Source organism: Myotis lucifugus, unplaced genomic scaffold (genome assembly GCF_000147115.1).
Source record: "Myotis lucifugus unplaced genomic scaffold, Myoluc2.0 scaffold_310, whole genome shotgun sequence".
In the NCBI taxonomy this organism is placed as follows: domain Eukaryota; kingdom Metazoa; phylum Chordata; class Mammalia; order Chiroptera; family Vespertilionidae; genus Myotis; species Myotis lucifugus.
In genome coordinates, this window is record NW_005871358.1 from 1,116,869 (window position 1) to 1,143,414 (window position 26,546).

A 26,546-nucleotide genomic window follows, 5' to 3' on the forward strand; every position below is an offset into this window, starting at 1 on the left:
GACCCCACCCTAGACCTTCTGAACCATAATCTAGTGAGATCTCCAAGGATTTAAAGCTAACCTGAAATGATCTTGTTCATTTTGTGTTGATGTGCTTATAATCAGAATGAAATGGTGACCATCATGCTGTTTCTCCCCACTTGAGTGTTTACTTCAAGAGACTTCTTTTTATTCATTGTTCTGTCTCCACATTGGATACATTGTGGGTACTAAAAGCAAACAAATAGACTAATAAAAGTAACATAAAAACATAAATTAAAATATATCCAAATTTGATAAAATGATCAATTAAAAAAGAAACAACACAGGAGCAAGCCTGCTCATGCTCTGTTCCCCGAACAAGCCTCTTTTTTCTAGATTGTCAGAGGATGTGGGTGTCCCCAGTTCATCCTTAGTCTACCCCCTCCCTGGTCTCTGATGATGGAAGGGGCAGGCTTTTTGCACTCACAGTTGGCCTTCTGAATCATGACTCCTGACAAAGTCAGCAGAATGCAGAGTCCTGGAACAGGGAAAAGGGAGAGACATGAAACTATTGAGAAAAGATCTCAGGAAATTCTCCAAGGACCGTGTATCAGTTATCTATTACTGTAAAAAAGACCATCACAAAATGTAGCAGCTTAAAATAACCACCTTCATTTTATTATGATACCGGTGGGCCAGAGATTCGGGAAGAGCCTAACTGGGTGATTCTGACTCAGGGTTTCTTAAATTGTTGCAGTTACATAGTGGCTGGGGCTGGAGGGGCTGGAAACCATTTGGGCATTACTGTCTCTTCATGTAGTCTCAGGGCCTGGGGTAGTTTGGGCTTCCTCTCAACATGTCAACCTTGGTCAGGCTGCACAGGAATCAAAGTTTATCTCATGTCCACCAAGCTAGTCCACCCTCATCTACACCCATCACCCACAAACCCTTCCATTACTGGGAACCACTTTTTAAAACCTTTATCAATGTATAATTGATATACAAAAATCACACACATTTAATGTCTTCATCTTCATGAATATGGACATATGCATACACTATATACCCATGATACCATCACTACAATCAAGGTACTAAAACATATCCATCATCTCCAAAAATTTCCTTGTGTTCTTTTGTATTTTTCTTTTTTCTTTGGTAAGAACACTCACCATGAAATCTACCCTTTTAACATATTTTGAAGTGCACAACACTGCATTGTTAACTCTAGGTACTATGTTTTACAGTGGATTTCTATACCTTATTCATCTTGTATAACAAAAACTTTATAACCATGGAAAAACAACTCCTCATTTAACCCATCCCTCTAGCGTCTGGAAACAAACCATTTTATTTTCTGCTTCGATGAGTCTGACTACTTTAGATACTTCCTATAAGTAGAATCATGCAGTATTTTTTCTTCAGTGTCTGGCTTATTTCACTTAGCATAATGTCTGCAAGGTTCACTCATATTGTCACAAATGGCAGGACTTCCTTCTTTTTAAAGGCTGAATGTTATTTAATTGTATGAATATACTAAGTTTTCTTTATCTACTCATCAGCAGGACCCACTTTCTTAGGGGGTAATTAAAGTTGCAAGTAAGGTTACTAGTCACCAGAGCTAAATTTCAGCCAGTGCACACTAAAAGAGCTACGCTGGTGGTTCATATTGAAACATTTCCACCCCATTTGTCAATAATCATGGCCAGAGCCAACTAGTAAAACATATGGCTGCAAAGTGTCTCCCAGTTTCCTAAAACTCAAGCAGTCTGGGCCCTGTCACATTTCCTCGAGGCTAGTCGTTAAGGTTTTCTTTCTGCCCCAGCAGCACCACCGCTCTCAGTAATATGTGCATGCATCTTAAATCAGAGTTTCTGGAAAGTCATCAGCATACTGGAATGCCAGAGCTCTAAGAGACTTTCGAAATCATCCACTGACTCTTTAGTCCTCAGTTTCAGTTTGCTCAGACACCAGCTGGGCAAACTTGGGTATTGCCATTTCCTGGCATTGGGACAATAACATAAAGGAGGAAATACAAAAAGTCCGGCAGAAATCCTCCATAAATGCTAGCTGCCTTAAGAAAAAAAAAAAAAGAAAAAAAAAGGGAAAAAGTCCTGGCTGCCTCTATTATCATTTTATTTGCATGAGAATCCTTTTCTAATTCTTGACCTGATGCTCATTTTATTCCACTACCTGTTACCTCCAGTGGTGAAGGCAGAGAGTTCATGGATAACCAAAAGTCACAAATAATTCATCTCCGAAGTGTCTAGGACTCTGCCTCCAGTTGCCCCCAAAGCAGGAAATATCTTGCTTGGGGTTCTTGCATTTAAATAGCATACTCTCTCACTTAAATTTAATTCCACAGATATATAATGGACATCTCTTCTATGTGAGACTAGAGGCCCAATGCACGAAATTCGTGCAAGAGTAGGCCTTCCTTCCCCCTGCTGCTGGCACTGGCTTTCCTCCAGCACTCAGCTTCGTACAAAAGGTCGTCTGGAAGGATGTCTGGCCTAATTAGCATATTACGCTTTTATTATTATAGATGTCATGGGAGGGAACATGGCATTTGCTTTCAAGTAGTCTATATTATTTTTATAGAATTTATGATGTGTCTCTCCCTCTGCAAATAAATAACTGTGAGGTTTTAAGCAACTCTATAACCTTTCCATAATGCTACTTCACATCTGTAATGTGAAGATGCTGTGTCATAATGAGTGGAAAACATTTTAGCTTGATGCCAGGCTAAAGCAGGTGCTTGATAAATGTAAACTATGATTGATTTTGTGGCTGTTGACAGTTCTTTGACCTGGAGCCCAAAGGATGGACTGGATTTCAGAGTTGGGGACCTATCTACAAAGAAGTTGTGGTTGAAGCCACAGGATTGTGGAATTTCTTCAGGGAGAGGGAATAGACAAAGAGATGAAGACCCCAAGCAGAATCCTGTGGAAAGAGTATTATAGCAAAGATCTGGAGCCAGGTGGCTTGGGTAGAACCCTGGCTCTGCCATTTATAAAGTGTGTGACTTTTGACAAGCAACATAACCTCTTTTCTCATCTGTATGATGGGGATACTAATAGTATCTTCCTCATGGGCCTGTTGAGAGGATTAAATGGGTTAATACATATAAGGTGCAGGGTGAGTGTTCAAAAATATTGGTTGTTATTAATAACAGTCTTGGTACAGGAAAAGGAAAAGGGTTGGGGGAGAAAGAATAGCAAGAGAGGCAAAGAACGAGTTAGGGCAGTGCTAGGTCAAAGAAGTTGTCAGGAAGGAGAGGATATCAATTTAAAACCAAAACCTGTATAGAAGAAGGTGAACAACTCACTGAATTAGACCATAAGAAAAATTTTAGGGATATTTGGGAGCATAGTTTAAATAGGGTGGTGAAGTAAGAAACCATAATTTAAGAGAAAAGGAGAGTGTTCAAAGCAAAACAGAGAAAAGAGAAGAAGGAAAAGACAGTTAATTGTTAAACCGAGTAGCTCCTGAAAGGGGGTAGGTTAAGATACAGTCATGGTCAAGGTTACACATACCTTGAAGAAGTGATGGCCCTCTCATTCCTGCATGCAGGTAATCCTCGCCAGCCAACTCTGAAAGCTCTGTACTGTGCTTTAAGCCAACCACTTTCCCTGCGTCAAGGTGAACTCATGAGAAATGACTAAGGAAATTGTTGTCAGAAAAGTGAACTTCTCATTTTCCACCATCAGACCATGGTTCTGTTTTTTATGTTTATTTTCTATGCACTGACTTGGGAAATTGTTCTCAGAAAAGTGAACTTCTCTTCTTTCACCATCAGACCCACAGTTCTGCTTTTTATTTTTAAAATTTCCACCGAAGGATATGTTTTTATTGATTCTAGAGAGAGACAAAGGAAGAGGGAGAAAGGGAGAGAAAAACATTGATGTGAGAAACATCGATAGGTTGCTTCCCATATGCGCCCCGACCAGGGATCAAACACACAACCTAGGTATGTGCCCTGTCTGGGAATCTAACCCGTAGCCTTTTGGTGTATGGGACAATGCTCCAACCAACTGAGCCACCCAGCCAGGGCACATGGATCTGCTTTTTATTTGTTTATTTTCTATGTCTTTCTACACTTGTTTTCTTTTTTTAAAATTGAATTTATTGAGTGACATTGGTTCACAAAACCATAAGGTTTCAAGTGTACAATTCAATAAAACATCATCTGCACAGTGTCTCTTGCACCCATTGCCCCAAGCAAAGCTGCTCTCTATATACATTTTCTCCCTTTGCCCACCTCCACCTACCTCTCACCCTCCTTTTCTTCTGGCTATCACCATATTGTTGTTTGTGTCTTTGTGTTATGTATATATGTTTTTTTGCTTAATCCCTTCACATTCTTTCATCCAGTATCCCCCACTCTGCCCTCTAACAGCTGTCAGTCTGTTCCATGCTTCTGTTTCTATTTTTTTCATTAATTTATTTATTAGATTCCACATATAAGTGAGATTATGGTATTTATCTTTTTCTGGCTTACTTACTTTACTTAACTTAATGTTCTCTAGACCCATCCATGCTGTGGCAAAAAGTAAGATTTCCATCTTTTTTATGGCCAAGTAGTATTCCATTGTGTAAATGTACCACTGCTTTTTTATCCACTCATCTACTGATGGGTACTTGGGGTGTTTCTAGATCTTGGCTATTGTAAATAATGCTGCAATGAATATAAGAGTGCATATATTCTTTTGAATTAGTGTTTTGAGTTTCTTAGGATATATTCCCAGAAGTGGGATTGCTGGGTCAAATGGACTTTGGTTCTTGTGTTCTTGAGGGAAATATTTCAATCAAGAGACAAAGTGTAGAAAAGCAAGGAGGAATTTATTGACTGCAGCAAAAACATTCTAGGACTGTGAAATAAGGAAGGTCATACAAGAGCAACAGGAGAACTGAGGCTGGGCTACTTTGGCTCATTGGGAAATCAAAGAAAAGGGGCCTTGAAGACAAGTTCAGGAGGTTAGCCCGGGATGAGATGCCGCTGCCCACTGCTTCCTCGGTTGCAAGTCTCATGAGGTCCCTTAGAGGTTAGGGGACATGTACCTGTGGGGGAAGGAGAGGAGCAGGGGGAAGGGAATGGCATGGGCACTGGGACTTTCATTTTCAGGGGTTTCAAAGGCTGGGTGTTTAAGGGAGTTCTTAGGGGTGTATCAATAGAACAGTCATCAGTTTTATGCTGATATACCAAAAAATGAGCTTTATTTTCTTAATTTGTCTGTATTTGGGTGTGGTTGGCAAATGGCACTTAATTGAATTTCTATTATTTGTCTCCCTGAATAGGGTGATTTAATCTATCAACCCTCTGGTTAGGGAGAAGTGCAAACCATTTACTCTTAAGTATCCTTGGTTTAGGGAAGATAGAATTTACTAGGTGGCTGAAAACTGCTGTTTAACTATCTGTCTTAGTGTCCCTATTCTACTTCTCCTGGAATTTTCCTAGCTGCCTACTGTATCATTATCTAAACTACGTAACAAATGCATATTTATTTATTCATTTTTTCTGAAATTTAATAAGAGTTTATTTGAGCCAAACTAACAAAATATGCCAGGGAGCAAGATCTCAAATGCTCTGGAGAATAACAATTTTTTAAATACATATTTTTAAAAAAATAATTTTTTTCAATTAGTTGACATACATTATAGTAGTTTCAGATGTACAACATAGTGATTAGACATTTATATAATTTATGAAGTGATCACCCCCAAAAATGTACCCATATGACAACATATATAGTTATTACAATATTATTGACAATATTGCCATACTTCACATCCCCGTGACTATTTTGTAATTACCAATTTGCACTTCTTATAATTCTTCCTCCTTAACAAATACATAATTTTAAGAAAGAAGAGTCAGATTTCCTATCTATTGTCTTGAACAGATTTTCATATCTTATTTTAGAGAGAAAGGCAAGTTGTAGAAGAAATAAGACACAGTTATGGGCCTCTTAATGATGGGGATGCATTCTGAGAAATACATCATAAGTGACATCATAGAGTGCACTTTAACAACCTACATCAGTGATGGCGAACCTATGACACGCGTGTCAGAGGTGAAACACGAACTCATTTTTTGGTTGATTTTTCTTTGTTAAATGGCATTTAAATATATAAAATAAATATCAAAAATATAAGTATTTGTTTTACTATGGTTGCAAATATCAAAAAATTTCTACATGTGACATGGCACCAGAATTAAGTTAGGGCTTTTCAAAATGCTGACACACCGAGCTCAAAAGGTTCGCCATCACTGACCTACATGGTATAGCCTACTACACACTTAGGCTATATGATGTAGCCTATTGCTCTGTAGAGGAGAAAAACATAATTTCCTCTCTACCCTGCTGGGTTCTTGACAAGACATCTCTGTATTAGAAGATTAACAGGAGAAAAAGAAACAAAAGTTTAATAACATGTATACCTCCTATATACATGGGAGAGACTGTAAAACGGAATAACTCACCAAAATGGCTGAAGCCACCACCTTAAATACCACCCTTAGCTAAAGACAAAATAAGATATTGGGGGTGGAAGGAGTCAGTTATGGGAGGTTGCCAGGAAAATCGTAATAAACAGAGAAAAGTAAGGTTGTTATGTAGATTTTATATCTTTGTCTTCTGCATTGGTAAGAGTCTCTTGAGATAAGGAGGGAGACACCCTTACAAACGGAAGTTTCCCTTACTAGTGTAAATGTCTCTTACAATGAGTAACTTCTACTTGGTTTTCAAAGACATTATTTTTGTATTACAAATTCTGTTCCCCTAAGCTACAAACCTGCACAGCATATTACTGTACTGAATATTGTAGGCAATCTATAATAATAAAAGGGTAATATGCTAATTAGACCGGTTGTCCTTCCAGGCATCATTCTGGATGTCCTACTGGACGAAAATGGGGCCTGGGTCTCGGGTACCTGCCCCTGGTTGGAGGGAAGCAGCCTGGGTCCTGGGTGCCAGAGGGAAGCCGGTGCTGGCGGAGGGGGGGTGGGGGGGGAGGGGAGGGGGGAAGAAGGCCTACTCTTGCACAAATTTTCTTGCATCAGCCCTCTAGTTGTAACATAAAATAGTATTTGAGGATTGCATTGTGATAAAACATGAAGCCAGCTTGTAAGTCACAAGGGATAGGAATTTTTCAGCTCCATTAAAATCTTAAGGAACCACCATGGTATACGAAGTTATTAGTTGACTGAAATATCTTTATGCAGCTCATGACTATATTTGATGCTATTTTTAAGAAAAATTATTAAGACTGAAAAGTAAATCTTACCTAGGATATATTTTTGTAGGGGGTTGGATTAAGCCAAAGGAGTAAGGTAGAGGCCAGAGAAGGGAAGAGGAAAAGTTAAACAATGAGCATTCACCGCGCCAGCGAGGCCCCGCCCATCAAGCCCAGGTCCCGCCCCAACCCCCGCCCATTGGACGTAAACTCTGTCCCCAGCCCTGTCCATTCCCCCAACTCCACTCTCCGGTCCTTCTGACCCAACCCCATAGCCTTATCTCACCCCCTCAGGCAATTAAACTAGAATTTCTCCTCTCCTCCGAGGTTGGACGTGTAAGTCAACCGCCCAGCACTTGTCTGAACCTTCTCTGGACCTGAGAACCAAAGCCCCGGCTACTTCCGCTCCCGGGGCCCCAAGACCGGAAGCGGAAGTGCGCTGGGGCAGCAGCAGCGGCGGCGGCGGCGTCTAGCTGCCCTGCAGGGACCTCGCGGCGTGCTGCGGTGGGGCGTGTGTCTTCCGGTTTTTGCGGGTGCGGTCTGGCCGCTCGGAAGGGCGGGGAGGGCCCCGAGGGGCCGGGCGGCCTGGGACAGCTGCCCTGGCTGAGGTGCTTCCTCCCCGTGGTTGCCTCGGGGCCGGGATGGATTGAGTACCGTTCGGACTCGCAGCCGCGTCCCCAACTTCACCGGCCGGGTACCTCGTCCCCAGGTAACCCCCTTCCGGCAGACGGGACTCATCCATCTACCAAAAGGGAAATCGCGAAGTACAGTGCAGGTCCTGCAGCTCAGGAATGGTGACACCGGCCAGCCCCAGTTCACCGGGCTCCCCGGGTTTATAGGGCCCTACCCTGTCGTCCTTATGCAAGATAACTGTGCATAAGCAATTCCCGTTTTATTTAATGTGACATTTCATAGTACTATCCAGCTCGGCAATGGGAAAGTTCGGTCTAAGTCTACATGTACAAATTGGTTTGAATGACTTGTCAAGTAAATTTTTAAAAATGGAATGCATCTTCTATCAAGGGATGAACTAGATGACGATTTTTTTATTTTTTATTTGTGACTGGCGATTTGCAGTTCCTAAATTTAGGACCTGTTAACGGTAGCTTTTGTTGCCTTTTCCTTTCATATCTCTTCCTTCTTTTCTTTCTTTTATTTTTAAAATGTATTTTTATTGATTTCAGAGAGGAAGGGAGAGGGGGAGAGAGAGATAGAAACATCATTGATGAGAGAGAATCATCGATGGGCTGCCTCCTGCACACCCCACACTGGGGATGGAGCCCGCAACCTGGACATGTGCCCTGACCGGGAATCGAACCCTGACCTCCTAGTTCATGGGTCGATGCTCAACCACTAGCCACACCGGCTGGGCTTTTAATTTGTGACTTTGTGAATGTCAGTTTTTTTTTTTTTTTCCACTGCAAGGTGAGGGTGTCTTAAGAAAAGCTATTTCTCAGTGATGTCACAAATCTTATCAAGGAAAAGTAAGCGATTCAGTTCTCAATTACCCCAAGCCTGTAAGTACCACAAGCTTCAAAACATGGGACTCCAGGAAAAAGATGACATAGTTTTGTTAGTAATGGGAATTGAAATTGAGTTGGCCATAAATGGGATGTCTTCTTTTAAATTTTTATTTTAAATAATAGGGTTAAAGTTCACTCTACTCAGAAATGAGGAAAAAAATAATTCTGGAGGAAAACTAAACATCAGATTTCAATTTTATGAGTGAGATGTTTGTTTTCAGAAAGAATACATGTCTCACCTTGCCTTTTTAGAAAGAATCAACATTACTTAAAGACATCTGAAGTCTCTTGTGGATTGTATTATATGAACAGGCATTTTAAAAAAAACTTTATTGTTGAGAGTATTACTGATGTCTCCCTTTCTTCCCCCATAGCTCCCCTCCACCTGGTTTCCACCCCACCCCAGGCCTTCACCACCGTACTGTCTGTGTCCATAGGTAAGATCTTTGGTTAATCTCTTCCTGTCTCCCCCCCCCCCCCCCCCCCAGGTTCATCAGTCTGTTCTATGCTTCCATTCCTCTGATTCTATTTTATTCACCAGTTTATTTTGTTCATTATATTTCTTGTTCGTTTATTTTGATTTTTAGAGTCAGTTGTTGATATGTATTTGTTGCCTAAACAGGCATTATACTATTAAGTCATTTTTTTTTTTTAGGTTTTGATTTTTTTTAATTAAATCTTTATTGTTCAGATTATTACATTTGTTCCTCTTTTTTCCCCCCCATAACTCCCCTCCTTCCAGCTCCCACCCCACCCTCCGCCCTCACTCCCCACCCACTGTCCTCATCCATAGGTGCACGATTTTTGTCCAGTCTCTTCCCGCATCTCCCACACCCCTTTTCCCCCCAAGAATAGTCAGTCCATTCCCTTTCTATGTCCCTGATTCTATTATAATCACCAGTTCATTCTGTACATCAGGTTATTTATTCACTTGATTCTTAGATTCACTTGTTGATAGATGCATATTTGTTGTTCATAATTTGTATCTTTACCTTTTTCTTCTTCTTCCTCTTCTTAAAGGATACCTTTCAGCATTTCATATAATAGTGGTTTGGTGGTGATGAACTCCTTTAGCTTTTCCTTATCTGTGAAGCTCTTTATCTGACCTTCAATTCTGAATGATAGCTTTGCTGGATAAAGTAATCTTGGTTGTAGGTTCTTGGCATTCATCACTTTGAATATTTCTTGCCACTCCCTTCTGGCCTGCAAAGTTTCTGTTGAGAAATCAGCTGACAGTCGTATGGGTATTCCCTTGTAGGTAACTGAGTTTCTTTCTCTTGCTGCTTTTAAAATTCTCTCTTTGTCTTTTGCTCTTGGCATTTTAATGATGGTGTGTCTTGGTGTGGTCCTCTTTGGATTCCTTTTGTTTGGGGTTCTCTGCGCTTCCTGGACCTGTAAGTCTATTTCTTTCACCAGGTGGGGGAAGTTTTCTGTCATTATTTCTTCAAATAGGTTTTCAATATCTTGCTCTCTCTCATCTTCTGGTACCCCTATAATTCTGATGTTGGTACGTTTGAAGCTGTCCCAGAGGCTCCTTACACTATCTTCGTATTTTTGGGTTCTTTTTTCATTTTGCTTTTCCGGTTGGGTGTTCCTCGCTTCTTCGCATTTCAAATCTTTGACTTAATTCTTGCGCTCCTCTGGTCTGCTGTTGGGAGTCTGTATAATATTCTTTATTTCAGTCAGTGTATGCTTACTTTCTAGATGGTCCTTTATCACACCATCGAGGGTCTCATTAGATTTCCTGTACATCTCATCAAGTTTATCGACAGACTCTAGAAGCCTCTTGAGAGACCTCAAAAGTGTGGTTCTGAACTCAATATCCTCCTTTGATAGTTTTGTCCTGTTTCTTTGTCTCCCCATTTTTTACGCTTTCTTGGTACACCCCCTAGTGGTCTTTGTGCGCAGTCTTGTTGTAGTTAAGCCTTGATTGTTGTAGTTAATACTAGAGGGATTTGACCTCCAGGCCGACTGGCTGTGATCCTATTAAGTCATTTTTGTGGTGTTATATTTTTGTGTGTGCCTGTGTGTGCAGGCATGTGCCACTGTAGGCCAGCTATGCTGAATTGTCCTTGGGGAGTGTTGATGGTTTGGCACATTTTGTTGGAATGCCCTGGATGGACTGGGCCCTGAACAGGGGAAAACAATGCTGCCAAAATAGATATAGTGCTTGTCTCTGTGGAGGTTTTATTCTAGTTGGGAAGACAGATTTTAAATTTATCATGACAAGGGCAATATGGAAACATGGAACAGGAGAACTTTAGGAGGAGGTCAGGAAAAACATTTCAAAAGGGACAAATGTTTGAACCTAAAAGATGAGTTGTATGTAGTTAGACAAGGGATCGGACTGTGAAGTAGGAATGGGGAGGAGTTTTGAGAGCATTTCCAGATGCACAGTCCCTCAGGCAGTACAAAGCCTAGTGGGTTCCAGGATCCAGAAAAGAATGGGAAAGCCAAAGTAGAGGAAACAAAATGTGGAATGGATGAGCCAGGTTGGGGAGGAAGGCATGGCCCTTAAGGTCATTATAAACTTTGGATCTTGTTCTAAGGCCATTGATTGGGAAGCCCCTGAATCAGAATTTTAAGCAGGGGAGTGACATGATTTTATTTGCAATATAGACAGAACAGCAGTTGATGGATGAAGCATGGAGTTTGGGATAGGTGGAGTCGGTATATAGGAACTTGGATACGTTCAGGACTTAGATGATGGTAGTTGGGTCGTGAGGATGCCTGTGGAATTGGGGAAGATGCCGTGTTTGAAACACATGCGAGAGGTAGAATTGAGTTTGGTGATATAAAGCAGGTGTTGGCAAACTTTGGCCTCTGGGCCAAAACTGACCCAATGCTGGTTCCTATAAATAGTTTTATTGGAACGCATTTTTAAAAATGTGTTTTTTTTATGGCTGTTTTTGTGCTGCAACTGTAGTTAAAATAGTTGCTGTAGAGACCATATTGCCCATAAGTCCTAAGATACTTACTGTCTGGCCTTTTACAGTAAAGAAAAAGTTTGCCAACCCTTAGTATATAGAGTATTTAGTATGCATCAAATGCTGTGCTGGTGGTGGGATTTGGGGTCCTGAAAAAAGTGGACATAGTCCTATACTTAGTTTACGTCATGGTTGGAGAGAGGGAGTCAATATCACCTAAACAAATAAATATAAAAATCACAACTGGATAAGGGCAGTGGAGGTTGTTAGAGGTATTTTGAGGGAATATAAGAGAAAAAATGATCCTTTTATTAGGGGAGAGGCAATAGTAGAAACGGTCATCTGCCATGGTCTGAAAGGTGGCGTGGGGCTCAATATGTTGCTTATTGGGTTTTTCACTTGGTCACCCCAATGGTGGCCCACAAAAATGGGATTACCTGAGTCAAACCCCTGTTTGGTGTTCTGCTTCCACCCTCACTCTTCTTATACTCGGTCTCCTTAAATTGCAGGGAGGATGCCTACTGAGACCTTAAACCCGGGGCTGGTGTCACGGTGAGGGGTTGGGGATTTGGGTTGGTGGGAGTAGATAATTAGTAGTCCTGAGCTCTGTCCCCTCTCTCCTCACCATCAGCTAAGGAAGAAAAGGGAAGGGATGTGTGGAACGTCTTCTGCCCTGCTCCAGGGGACCTGGCGACCTCCTTCAGTGCATGACCTCTGGTGGGAAGTGGCTTTGGAGGAGGGGCTCTGCCTACTTCTGGAGTCTGACTGCAGAGTGGGGCTCATTTAGAGCTGGCCGCTGAGTTCCTCTAGGGCAGTGATTCTCAACCTTGGCTGCACATTAGAACCACCTGGGAATCTTTTGAAAATCCTGCCCAGGTGGGACCAAGAGAAGAGCTGAGGGCAGCAGACCGAGGCATTCTTTGTGTCGTGGGTGTGGGTCAGTACCAGGGGACCCAGAGATCTTGTGACCAACCCTATTATGGGTTGGTGCCTGGAAAGTATCAGTCTTAGAGCATTTTAAAGGTCCTCTATTTTTAGGGGAAATAGGCTATTTGGTATGAGGTTTTTCAAGTAAGTTGCGTGAGCTTTTTTCTCTTTTCACATTTTAGCTCTTTGGTTTCAGAAAAAGATATGTTCCTTTTTTTTTGTTTTTTAAGAAAATTTGCGATGTTCACAAACCACAAGATGCAACCTTTTAAACCGTGCAATTCAGTGTTTTTTTTTTAGTATATTTACAAAGTTGTGTTATCACCACTACTGAACTCCAGAATATTTCCATCATCTCGAAATGAAACCTATGCCTGTTATCAGTCACTCCCCACTCATCTCCCTCCAGCCCTTGGCAACCATTGATTTGCTTCCTATTTATATGGATTTGCCTGTTCTGGACATTTCATATAAATAATCATATAACATGTGACCTTTGTTATGTCATATTTCACTCAGTATAACATTTTTGAGATTCATCCATGTTGTAGCATGCATCATTCTTTCCATTGTATGGATGGACCACATGTTGTTTACCCAATCAGTTATTGATGGACATTATACTTTTTGGCAATGTGAATATGTTGTTGTGAACATTCATGTACAAGATTTCATGTGGACATGCTTTTAGTTTTCTTGAGTATATCCTTAGGAATGAAGTTGCTGGGCATATGGTAACCCTATGTTTAACTTTTTGAGGAACTACCAAACTGTTGTCTAAAAACAGGTGTACCATTCTCTGTTCCCACCAGTGGTGGATGAAGGTTTTGATTTCTCTACATCTTTACCCACAATGATTATCCAATTCCTCTTCAAGTTAAACATTTCTATATGTGTTGTCTAATTGCTTCTTACTTGTTTGTCTGATAACATTCTTTCTGGCAACGTCAGTCACATTCTCCATGGAATCTTTTGCTCGGAAAAATAGCCTCTCATTTCCTCCTTGTTCCTGTCGCTTCCAAATTCCATATACAGCTCTACTCGCTTTGCTCACTGATACCTTCTTTCCTTTCAGTACCTCCCCAAGTTTAGGGTCAATATTAAAAACACATTTTTTTTTCTGTGTCAATTTCATACCACCATTTCTTTCTGAACAAAGTGTCCTCTTTTTGTTTTGTTTACAACTCATTTTAGATTGGGAATCTCAATCTAAATCCAAAGAGTCTACTCCTATGCAGGATATTTTGGAGGAAAATTCATCTCATGATTTGCAAAAGGTAAGATTCACGGCAGGTGATCCTTTATTCCCTCTCATTGGAGAAGTTGATGATACGTCGGTTGGAAATGCACCCCAGGGCCAGGGAGACATTTGAGCCAGGACACTTCCTCAGGAGCATCCCCCACAGTGTTGAAGAGGACACTGTGACTATGACTGTTCACACAATCCATGACTCATTAATGTGGGTGAACTCCACCTTTGTTGCTTAAGACTCTTTCTTCATAGACAGTTCCTCCAAGTAAGCATTCCCATTGGTGTGAGTCAGACATCGATTGTGTGAAATGTGATTTATCTGCAGCAGTCATGAGAGACATGCTGTCTGTTAGGGCAGCCCCAGGACAGTTATAAATGTGAGAGAGCCTGGTGGTGGAGCCTGCAGTGTTTTCGAAGAACTCAACCTGTGTAAACAAGGTGCACCTCTTCAAATGCTGAAGACGTACCTCTGTTGGGAGCATCCCTGGGTGCGGCAGAGATGCTGGAGAGCTTTTCATCATCATCCACCCCTTGTCAGGAGCAAACTTTGCCTGGAGAGAAGACATCTGAGGATTTAACTGTGGTGTGAAAGGCTTCTGGAGGAACCATACCTGGACATGAACAAGAGACCCACAGGAGAGAGGGCCACACTGGTTATAAAGAGCGTGGGAAAGTTGTCAGGGATCCCTCCCTGCTTCGGAGACAAGTTGAGACCCCAGACTGCAAAGAAGCCCTTTTCAAAGTGGAGAAGAACCTTCAGAACCAGCTTGTACATTACAGTGTACGAGAAGATACACATGGAGCCCCTCCATCCCCACTTTGGCTCTGAGTTCCTGCTTTCTCAAACTGCAGGAGCTTCCGAAATGTGGGTTCCCATTGTTGGGAATTTTGAGGGTTAGGGTTTAGGTAGAGGGACACACAAAGCCCAGCTTCAACCCTGGACTGGGCCTACTTGTCCCAGAGTCAGTGAGTTCTCTGGGTTTCCTCAGTCTGCACACCTTTCCCTCTGTTATGGATGGTGTTGACCTCTGTGCATCATAGATGCTGGCCCAGGGGAAGGGGTGGCGTGGCCTGGGTTGTAGAGACCTCTGTCCTGTTCCTGTGCCCTAGGCATGGGGAGCCTCACCCTGCATAGCCTGGTATGGGCTGCCGGGCAGCCAAAACCCTTACCCTGCACAGCTTGCAACAGACCCCAGGGCAGCTGAGACCCCCTCCTCCCCAGGTCCTCGATGTCCTTGTCTTACATTCTTGTTTAGTAGAGGATGTCTTCCAATAGCTGCTTGGCAAAGGGCATGTGCTTTTTGAGAACTTGAGATCTGCAAATGTGTTATTGGAGCTGCTGGATTGCAGGGGCCTCATCTGCCAGGATCGGTGCAGTAACCCCTTACAGAGCATTCCTGGAGCTCTCGATGTTTGCTGACTGTAGGAATGAACAGATAGGTGCTGCTGAAGGCATCTCCAGGCCCTCACCGTCTCCATGTTTTGACTGGCAGGTGGACTGTGGGAGGAGGAAGGATGCCACAATGGGCAGGTCCTCTCTGGTTTCTGTGGCTCTTTCCTCTCAGCATGGGGCTCCAGCACCTTCCACAGAACTCCATTCCCGATCAGTAGTGAGCACCGAGTGTGGGAGAGGAGGGGTCTCCTGCTGCATCTGAGCCCCAGGAAATAGGCAGTCACAGAATGTTCTGAGTGGGCAGAGGAGATCCACTTCCAGACACATGTAGAGAAGTTGAGCAGTTCATCTCTAAGACACATCAGCCACAGGTGGTCGAGTTGGATTTGGAGGTGGGAGTTGAATGCAGGCCTAACTCCTTAGACCACCATCTCCAGAGGCAGAAGGGAGAGAGGGAAGAGTGTAGGTCAGAGCCTTTATTGGGGTTTGCACAGGGCAGAATAAACAGGATTGGCGAGTTTGAATAATTCTGGGGGACCTGGTTGTCTGGCACCAGGTCTGGGTGCTTTAGGATGGGGGAGTATTGGCTTGTATGAGAAGTGGCTAGGGAGGTGGTTCTTGGTGGCATGGGAAACGTAAACAACTGGCCGGTAATTTGGCCCTATGATTGGTGGATGCCAAATATACAAACACAGAATCTAAGAAAACACAGACCATGGTTCATACTCAGAACCGAGGGCTTCCAACCTTTCTGTGGTCAAACATCCTGTAGTGCCTCTGAGGGCTTGTGGCCTCACCTCCAGCCAGGGCCCCCCGAAACCAGAAGGGGTCAGGTCTGTCGTGATCTGCCCTTGGAGACCCTTGGTGGTGGCTGGTGCCTTCAGTGGAGTAAAAGAGTCATCAGGTCTGAAACTGCCAGACCCACGTGCCCCAATTTCTGACTTCACTATTCATAAACCAAGGGTCTCTGAGGCCAAGAAAAACCTCAGCTACCTTTGTCCTGATCAGCATTCTCTACTTCTTTTCTTAGGGGCCAGGGCTTGATTTGAGGATGCAGATCCGGCCCATGATGGGAGAGAGGGAGATACTTTCACCTCCAGAGGACCGGCCACCTCTCTGGGAGTCACCTTGGCCTTCTGGATACACAGTAAGTTTGGGAGGGGGTTTGCTGCGGGGGCCTCCGCCCGTAAGGCCAGGGTTTAGGATTTTTGTAAATGAGGAGGCCAGAGGGGAAGAAGCATCTAGGGCCCTCTGTTGGAAACCTGAACATGCTGGAGGCCCAGGCTTAGCTCCTAGTAAGAACTGAACAGGCCCTAGCATTTCTGCATGGAAGGCAAACCTCGAAGGTGGCAGGTGGCAGGATTAGCACTCTGAACTTGCCTTTTTTGGTCCAGCCTTTCTTCCTCCCAATCTTTCCACCCTCACAAACATCAGGAAACCTATAGGAATGAGCAGGTCCGGTGATCTAAGGGCTGGGTTAGGAGTGTCCAGGCTGATGACTGAGAGTATCAGAAGGGGACACTTTCCTGAGGAGAAGGGGCCTCCCACCAGCCCCTGCCCATCACCTGCCCTCAGAGACTTGTGCATTTATTTCCCATCCACCACCAAGTCCTGCGAGCTTTTCTGCCAAGCCATAACCTACTTTTGACTGCCTTCCTGTCCCCCCTGCTACCACCCTTCCTGGAGTCACCAGGAACTGCTTTTAACAGACTCCTGCTTCCACTGGTCCCACTCTGGGCATAGAGGCCAGCAGCATCCCTTAGAAGTGCAGGTCAGGTTAGGTACCTTTCCAAAGAGAGCAGCTACCAGTAGAGAACCATTCAAATCCTTTCTTCCACAACAGGGCTTCCTTCCTAACTCCCCTCATTTTCATGGGTTCATGCCCTCTACCCCTACCCCTCAACCTGCTGGCACCCACTGCTAGCTTTGCTCCAGCATTTCCCCCACAGCTGGAGGATGCTCAGAGGAGGCCTCCTCCACGGGGGCCCCTTCTCTCTATCCTTGGAGTTGCAGTTCTAACACAGTGATTAGCCTTGTCCTGAAGAATTGGGTAATTCTGGGCAGGTAATCAGGGCATGTCCTCATATCAAATGTTCTCCAAATCAGGACCAGTCATGAGAGTTCAGTCAGTGAGCAGGTGTGAATGGATCCCTTCCATCACCATGTGACTCTAATCTGTCCCTGTCACTCTGTCCAGGGACTGAAGGCGGCTATACAGATTCAGGGGGTTGCCACGCTGGAGCCTGCACTGGGCCTTCCTGACCCCTGGGCGGCCAAGGGTGAGTGAGTCCTGGTGGAATCACAGTCAGAGGGCTTGGCTGTCCTGTGGGAACTTGCATCTCCAGCCTTCATTTCCTCTGATGGCAGTCAGAATACTTAAAGACCTCTCTCATTATCTGTGTGTTCAAGGGGAAAGACATTTCACAGTTCTCAGGTTTTTGTTTTTTTGGGTTTCAGATCTTTCTGTTTTGAAAGAACAGGTTCTAGTGTCAACAACAAACATGCTTTTTAACCAAAGGAGCTATTGTCATAAAACAATTGATATAGCCCTGGCCAAGTGGCTCAGTTGATTGGAGCATTGTCCTGTATGTCAAAAGGTTGCAGGTTCGATCCCCAGTCTGGTCATCTATGGGAGGCAACCAATTGATGTTTCTGTCTCTCTCTTTCTTTTTTTTTTTTTTTCTCTCTCTCTCAAATATATCCTCAGGTGAGGATTAAGATAATTGATATTAAAAAATTGATATATTAAAAAAAAGAGCAGGCCCCACTCAGCTGGCCAGACCTCTCTTTAGGAGAGATACAATTATGTAAAAGGCACATTTCCTGAGAAGTAGGGGAAAAAATTCTGGAGGACAGACAGCATCTTAACTTTAATTGCAGGCACTGGATTACATCATAATTACTGTGTCAAGTAGTTTGGCCAGATATTGTGCTGTTTGGAGAGAGGATTTCAGGCCTAGGAACAGCTTCTGTAAAACCCCTCAGGGCCTGGTATACCCAGGGGCGGGCCCATGGGAGGCTGTGGTAGGGGCAGAGGGAAGTGGAGAGTGGTATGAGCTGACAAGAGTGAATGGGCTCCAGATCATTTAGGGCCTGGAAGCGTGGGAACAGAACCCTGGCTCATGTCCTAAGGCTACTGAGAGTAGGGGCGCATTTAGGTGAGTGGTACCGTGCACCTAACAGAACTCACAGCACCGGGGAGGATGATGGGCTTCAGAGAAGATGTGAGTGGTGGATGAAGGCAGTTAGGAATGGAATGGTGGTGGCCTAGAGCTGGGGCGAGTGCCCTTAAGACAATTCCATGGTTTGGTGACTTCCTAGGAAGTCTCATAGGGCACAGCATATAGTTGTATGCGTGGCTATGGTTTATCACAGGGAAAGGATACAAAGCAAAATCAGCCAAGGGAAAAGGTTAATGGGGTGAAGTCTGGAGGGAACGAGGCACAGCTTCCAGACTCCTTTCCCAGCTGAATTACATGGGAAGCACTTAATTCCCCTCAGTGGGCTGGGACAACACATGCAAAGTGTTGTCTGCCAGGGAGGCTCATTAGAGACTCAGCACCCAGGGTTTTCACTAGTGGCTGGGCATGTAGGCACCCTCTGCCCAGAACATATGTACGTTCCAGACTCCTAGAAGGGAAGCAGGCATTCAGCACAAACTACACTGTACAGACTGTTTAAGCAGAGTGAACTACTCTTATCAGGTAGGGTGGTGGGATCCCTCTTGAAATCCAAGTTTCCAGACCCCAGCCAAGGTCCAACTTTGCCATCAGGCCTTGCTAAGGAGCACTCTCAAGCCTTCTATGTTAACTTTTATCTGCACGGTAGGTAAGCATGGAACATTCATTCTAAGACACGTAGGAGGTCAAATTGAGACAATTTGATGAGTAGTATGTACATTCATTTACCAGATGATCCAGAGCATTTATGTGCCAAATGCCGTGCGGGGGACAGGGTTGTGACATCTAAGTCTTGAGGGTGTGACATTTAAGTGGATCCAGGAGGGAGAAAGGTATGATGTGGCATTAGCCATGGTGAGGACAGGGTTAGGGGGAAAGGAAGTGGGTGGGTGGAGTTGGGGAGAGGTGGGTGCTTCAAGTAGAGATGTCACTACTGATTTATTTTTGGGGGGATTAATTTTTGGGGTCTGTAGAGTGTCAGAGAGGGGAGAGATTTCATTCTGAGGCAGGGATGTCACTTCCTGAGATTGGGAACACTGGAAGAGGAATAGCCTTTGAGAAGAAGGTGGTGAGCGCATTTTGTGTGTGTGTGTGTGTGTGTGTGTGTGTGGGCGGGGGAGGGGGGGTGATGAAACAACAAATTTATATATCATAGTTCTAAAGGCACAGAAGTGTGAAATCAAGATGTCTGCAGGGTGATACTTCCTATGAAATTTGGAGGGGAGGGTTCTTCTTTGCCTCTCTCCTGGCTTCTGGTGGTTGTTGGCATCCTTGGTGTTCCTTGGCTTGTAGATGCATCAGTCCAGTCTCTGCCTGCATTGTCACATGGTCTTCTCCCCTCATGTGTCCCTGTTTCTGTGTCTCTTTTCCTCTTATAAGTACAATTATTGGATTAAGGGCCCACTCTGCTCCACTGTAACTTCATTTAACTAATTACATCTGCAAACACCCTATTTTCAAATAAGGTCACATTCTGAGGTACCATGAGTTAGAACTTCCTCTTTTATTTGGGAACACAATCCAACCCATAACAGTCTGCCCTCTGGCTCCCACAAATTGGTGCCTTCCCCACATGCAACTGTGGTCCCAATGTTCCTCCAATTTTTACCCATTCCAGCAGTCTAAAATTTCATCTAAATCCCATCAACTGAAAAAAGGCCCACATTTTATTATGTAAATCATCCAAATCAGATATGGGTGAGGCTTAGGGTGTGATCCAGCCTGGGGCAAACTTCTCTTTATCTGTGAACCTGTGAAATCAGAAAGGAGATCTCTGCTTCCAGAATACAATGGTGAGGCCTGCTTAGGACAGGCATTTCCATTCCCAACAGGAGAGAAAAAAGGGGTCACGGGTCCCAAGCAAGTTCACAGCCCAGCAGGGCAAGATCAAGGCCTGAGAATAATCCTTGTTCCTTAGAGCTGCCTGCTGGGGCGACAGCCTTGCTTTCTAGCTCATTCTGGATATTCCATTCTTGTTCCCCCAGATAGGTAAGTGGAGAGATTGGAGCCGATGGTTGGGTGTCTGGTCTGGAATTCAGATCTGAGTCAGCATTGTCAAGTAGAGTTGGCCAAGTAGAGGGGCAGGTTGCCAGCTGAGGCAGAGAGTACTGAGGGAGATGAGGAGAGGAAGGTCTGCATCATGGGGAGATGGAGGAGGTGCTTATACAAAAAACTGAGAAGGAGGCTGGGAGTATGGGCACTGTGCATGTCCCTATGAGTGTGTGCATGGGTGTGTGTACACATATGATCACTAACAATCAGGGTGGGCAGCCCTTGGTCCTGGGAGTATGTTCACTGGGCTTCACAGCTCTCCCCTTCTCCTCTAGCTCTGCTTGCTCAAGAGCCTGTGTGGCTACAGGAGGCAAGCGTGGAGAAAGAAGCTGTGGTTCCTGGGGTGCTGTCTACCTGTGTACAGGTAAGTAAGAAGTGCTCCTTGCTCTTCTTTCTTGCTTTGCCCCCTGTCCCCTTCTCATTACCTGGAGCTTTTAGACCCCACAGGGCTGGCCTCCAGGCATCTAGGAATGGGGCTTCTCTCAGTGGGTGGAGGACAGCCCTGGCAACGAACATGCCCCCTCAGTCAGACCTTCTCCAGGTTGTTAAGTGCCATGTTCTGCTGAGCATCAGGGGGGAAAATAAAGCCAGGATGTGAGCTGTCCTTGTCTCCTAACCGTCATGGTCCCCTGGAGCAAATATTTCTCTCTTGCCTTTTTCTTGCCTGCCACATGCTTACGTCTGCTGGACCCTGGGACTGAAGGGGAATAAAACTGCAAGAGCTTCCTAGCTAATTGTCAATAGCTAAGTCCTGTCATGAAGTTGAGGTCCTTTGGCACTACGCCTCTGGGTGCTATCGCTCAGGAAGGAAAGAGTAGAGAGAGAATTTTAGTTTTGAGGCCTAAGCCCAAGGGCAGATTCTGAGGTACCTCAGAGCCCCATCTGAAAATCCTCCACACAGTGTCTCTGTTCCCAGGCTTGCCAACTCCCCACCATCCTCTTAAGTGTTGGCAGAAGTGGCCCCTGACTGAGCCTGAATGGGTGTGCATTTTAGGAACCAGTCACCTTTGCAGATGTGACTGTGCTCTTCACCCCAGAAGAATGGATGTTTCTAGACTCTGCCCAGAGAAGCCTGTATAGAGATGTGATGCTAGAGAACTACAGGAACCTGGCCTCTGTGGGTAAGACTGCTCTCATCACTTCATCCATACACTCATGCAGCAAGTATGGGGATTCCTGGAACTGTGCTGGTTTGGAAACTGAGAGATGAAAAGGCAGACAAGGCCAGGCTGAGGGACCCCACCGGTGCACGAATCTGTGCTTTGGGCCTCTAATATGCAAATAAGATCTTTGGTTCATCTCTTCCCACCATCCCCCTTCCCTCTGAGATTTATTAGTCTGTCCCATGTTTCCATGCCTGTGGTTTCTGCTCCTGTGTTGAGTGTCTGCCCCCTGGTGGTCAGTGTGCATCATAGCTACCGGACGGTTGGACGGTTGCTTAGGCTTTTATATATACAGATAGTCTAGTGGCCTTGCCATGGAAATGAATATCTATCTGCTGTTTCTGGGCTTCTCAAATACGTACATCCCTGAGCTAGGCTCTCGGTTTTGGGGACTGGAATGTCCCAGTGTCCTTGGGGACCCAGCGAAGGAGCTTGTTCCTTAGTGAAAGAGCTCTCCTGTGCCCATCAACATTTAGGCATGCGCATTTCACTGCTTCCATCTCCAGCGCTCCTAATGACTTCAGAATATCAGCCCTGGCTTTATGGCAGGAGTAGTCTGCCCACACCATGTGTCTTTCCCCACGAGCAGGAGATCAACTATGCAAACTCAGCACCTTTTCCTATTTGGAGCAAAGAGAAGAGCTGTGGATCACTGATAGAGGGATGTTCCCAGGAGTCCAAACAGGTGAGTGCCAGGCATATCAGGGGAGCGCTAGCTCTGATTGGTAAGATGAATGCTCAATTTGGAAAGTGTCAGTAAGGGACATACTTTCATTGCCTTTGACAGAGAAGGCTATTGGTTGAGCTCCCTTAGTGAGTTTCACCTTTTTTCCTTTCTCTTTTTATCTCAAATACATTACTCTGGTTTCATAGAACAATTTATCCCTCCTTCCCTTCACATTTAGCATTTTCATGTGTGTATTTCATCCAGTTCCTCCCTCCTGTAGATTGTTAATACTTTCTCTCAATATCATAGAATACTTTCTTAGTAAATTATCTACTATTTCTATCCTTTGTCTCTGTGATTTCTTGACTCCTCATATAGCCAAATGCCTTAAAATTTTCTTTTGCTCTCTGGTACATTCTCCTTTTCACCCTTTCGTCCCATATTTAAGATCAGTATTTAAAAAATAATCTACTTGTCCTAGCTTACTTTTTTGGTCATCTTGACCCTAGTTTCCTTCTCTGAACATTTAATTTCTCCCCCTCACCTTTAATTCATTTCAGAACCTCAACCTCAACCTCAACCCCAAGAGTCAATTCTTAACCAAGATACTTTTGCGAAGATTGCATCCATTGGCATAGAAAGGGTAAGGTACACAACAGTTATTCTTGGTCCTTTATAGTAGGAAGTCTGGAGTTGCTGCTGGTTAGAAAAACAGCACATGTGGCTAGAGAGAGATTTAAGGCAAGGGATGCTCATGCAAGAGAAAGCATTTTCTTGGTAGAGAGTCTGTGAATGTCATGATGAAGTGGGAGAAAACTTGAAATGTAGATTAAGACACATCTTCATAGAATTCCCACAACTCACCATGTTCCTAAATGGGACACAGACATAGTGTAGTCTTAAACAATTCAGAAAAAGTCTATATCTAAGAAGCCCCATGCAAGTAATGAAAATGATAGCTCTTTGTGGAATTGCATCCACTTGATAGAACTTAGAGTACGAAATAGTATAGACACATGAAAATGGTAAAAGCTTCAGCTGTAGAAATGTTCTTGATTCTACACACAATTTACTTGGGGGAGAAGGTCGATGATTATAATGAAATATTTGGTCTTCACATTTTCCTCAATTGACAGGAGCAACCCCTGCCTGGAGAAAAACTCTATAAGTATAATGAACTTGGGGAACCCTTTAACAGTATCAAACAACTTTTTCAGTGTGAGAGAATTTATGCTGGAGGCAACCCCTATGAATGCCCAGAGAGTGGGAAATCCTTCCAGACCACTCACCTAATAGTGCACGAGAAGACCCATAGTGGGCATAGTGGAGATAAAACCTACGCATGTAACAAATGTGAAAAGTCCTTCAGATACAGCTCTGACCTTATCAGGCACGAGAAGACCCATACCTCAGAGAAGTACTTTGAATGTCAGGAATGTAGGCACGCCTTCAAGTACTCCTCGAATCTGCGACGCCACATGAGGACACACACAGGAGAGAAACCTTTTGAATGTAGTCAGTGTGGGAAAACCTTCACAAGGAACTTTAACCTGATTTTGCACCAGAGAAACCACACGGGTGAGAAGCCCTATGAATGTAAGGACTGTGGGAAAGCTTTTAATCAGCCGTCTTCTCTGAGGAGCCACATGAGAACTCACACTGGAGAGAAGCCCTTTGAATGCAGTCAGTGTGGGAAAGCTTTCAGGGAACATTCGTCACTGAAGACTCATCTGCGAACTCACACCAGAGAGAAACCGTATGAGTGTAACCAGTGTGGAAAGCCCTTCCGGACGAGCACCCATCTGAACGTTCACAAGAGGATCCACACGGGGGAGAAACTTTATGAGTGTACTACTTGTGGTCAGGTGTTGAGTCGTCTCTCAACCCTCAAGAGTCACATGCGAACCCACACTGGAGAGAAGCCCTACGCGTGCCAGGAATGTGGGCGAGCCTTTAGTGAGCCCCTCATCCCTCAGGAAACATGCAAGGACCCACACCGGCAAGAAGCCCTATGCCTGTCAGGAATGCGGGCGAGCCTTTGGTCAGTCTTCACACCTTATTGTACATGTGAGAACACACACTACAGGAAAACCCTATGAATGTAATCAGTGCGAGAAAGCGTTCAGGCACAGCTCTTCACTTACTGTGCATAAAAGGATTCATACCAGGAGAGAAAACGTTAGGAATGGCAGCCTGCCTTTATCAGTGTCTCATACATTTGGTAGGCCTATTGCTAATTAACTTCCAATTTTTAAAAATATAAACATTTGGGCCTATAATAATCTCTTATAGTACTTGTTTAGCTTCATAACATGTTTTGATGTCTAATTTTTGTTTGATTCTAAATATTGTTTTAGTTTCCATTATTAAATCTTTGACACATTACTAACTTGTAATTAGATTTTTAAATAACTATGCATGGTTATATTTTTGTAGAGGTATAATTATTTATAGTGGAATGCATAAATATTATGAGTTAGATGAGTTGGACAGATGTATATATACATGTAACCAACACCCCATTCAAGATATAGAACATTTCTGTCATTCTGGAAAGTTGCTGCATATATCTGGGTGTTTCTTAGTTGCCTTTCTGTTGTTGGTTTCTAATTTAATTACACTGAGCAGAGTGTGTGGTCTTTGGGTTTTTGTTGAGATTTCTTTTGGGTCTAGTATGGCACATCCTACTAGTTGCCTACCAAAACTGCCCTTTCTTCTTTACAACAGAACCTAAGTTTTTTTGTTCACATTGGTAATGTGCACTATTAAAAAACCTCCATCTCCCAGTCCTTGTAGTTAGAGGCCACATTGCCCAGTTCTGGTCAGTATAAGTCGCTGGGTGTGACTCCTAGGAAAGAGATTGGAAAGGAGTGGTTTCATTTAGCCGGCTCCCTCTACTTGCCTTTTGCACAAGCAGACATGGTGTCCAGTGCTAGAGGAGCCATCTGTGACCATGAGGATTAAAGCCACGGGCTAAAGAGAGTATGGCCAGAAGTTACAAACATTCTGGTTTCCCAGTTGGTATCTTTATGTGTCTGCACCAGCCCCGAACTATTTATTTCTGAATATCTTGTTAGATGCACTTCTTACTAGTACATGACATTGGCTTTTTTGAGGAGGGAGGTGGGGAAGGGAAGGCAGAGATGGGCTTATTACAGTCGAATACAATTTCTAACAGATGCACTTAGTATATGGTCAGTTTTTATAAGTGCTTCATGGGTGGTTGAAATCAATGTATTCTACATATGTCTACTAGATCCAGCCTATTATTTGTGTTTCAAAATCTGCACATTTATAATAAATATTGGTCTCTGTCTTAATCAGTTCAGGCTGCTATAACAAAAATACTATAGGCTGGGTGGGTTATAAACAACAGAAATTTATTTCTCACAGTTCTGGAGCCTGGAAATCTAAGATCAAGGCACTAGCAAATTTGACATCTGCTTCCTGGTTCACAGATGGCCAGCTTCTCCCTCTGTACTCACATGACAGAAGGATTGAGGGAACTTTCTGGTGTCCCTTTTATAAGGGCACTAATCCCATCCAAGAGGGGTCTACTCCCATAATCTAATCACCTTCCAAAGGCCCCATCTCCAGCTACCATTGCACTGGGCATTAACATATGAATGTTGGTGGACACAAACATTTGGTCCATAGCAGTTTCTGATCTATCATGTACTAAAAGAGCTACATTTAACTCTTTCACCATGATTTTGGATTGCTGAATAAATCTTGTAATTCTATCAATTTTTAATTTATATATTTTGAAGCAATTAAATAAACTTTTTTGATATTTTTTTTTCTGGTATCTGCAAAGTGTTTCATTTTTTTAATTAAAAAAATTGTTATTGTTGGACATATTACATACTGTATTTTTCCGTGTATAAGACACCCCCATATATAAGATGCCCCCACTTTTCCAACCCCAAATTAAGAAATCAATATTTTAAACATTTTGCTGGTTTTCCTCTTAAGGCCTTCTTTTTTGGCATCTAAAGGAGTTGTTCTTCCTGTTTTCTCCATTGTCTGACCATACACTTGGGGAGGAGGTCCAAATTGTCTCTCTGCAGCTCTGTTTCCAGGCTCTTTTGCATAACTGATTACATTCAGTTTAAATTTTGCAGAATAAGACAATCGCTTACCGGTATTTATCTTTTTATTTTTTGACATCTTTATGGGCTCAGAACACTCTGGTCCCCATTGCACCTCGCACTCTCCACCTCCTCCTCTAATTACAGCATCAGCTGACATCAGTAACAATAAGGC

At 43.7% G+C, this 26,546-nt stretch overlaps 2 protein-coding genes across 4 annotated transcripts in view; one reads left to right on the forward strand and one right to left on the reverse strand.

Moving 5' to 3' along the window:
- Positions 1–7,688, reverse strand: part of ADGRE3 (adhesion G protein-coupled receptor E3) — a 65,775-nt gene extending 58,087 nt beyond the window's left edge. Inside the window, exons 1-3 of one of the 3 annotated variants that reach the window (XM_023763953.1) lie at positions 7,484–7,688; positions 3,498–3,819; positions 449–499 (exon numbers count right to left, since the gene is read on the reverse strand). In XM_023763953.1, the coding sequence (XP_023619721.1) occupies positions 449–499; positions 3,498–3,522 (76 nt within the window). In that variant the 5' untranslated portion in view covers positions 3,523–3,819; positions 7,484–7,688. Of the gene's footprint in view, positions 1–61; positions 210–448; positions 500–3,497; positions 3,820–7,483 lie in introns of those variants that run through there. The other 2 variants (XM_023763954.1, XM_014465765.2) reach the window with 2 other exon arrangements.
- Positions 7,689–9,114: 1,426 nt separating this feature from the next.
- Positions 9,115–25,667, forward strand: ZNF333 (zinc finger protein 333). Its single transcript, XM_023763955.1, is given in 11 exon segments — positions 9,115–9,157; positions 12,157–12,199; positions 13,769–13,851; positions 16,250–16,366; positions 17,417–17,498; positions 20,726–20,814; positions 21,445–21,571; positions 22,203–22,298; positions 22,841–22,923; positions 23,417–24,241; positions 24,243–25,667. Coding segments are annotated over 9 exon segments (1,743 nt in total). The 5' UTR covers positions 9,115–9,157; positions 12,157–12,199; positions 13,769–13,806; the 3' UTR covers positions 24,522–25,667.
- The last annotated feature ends 879 nt before the right edge of the window (positions 25,668–26,546 follow it).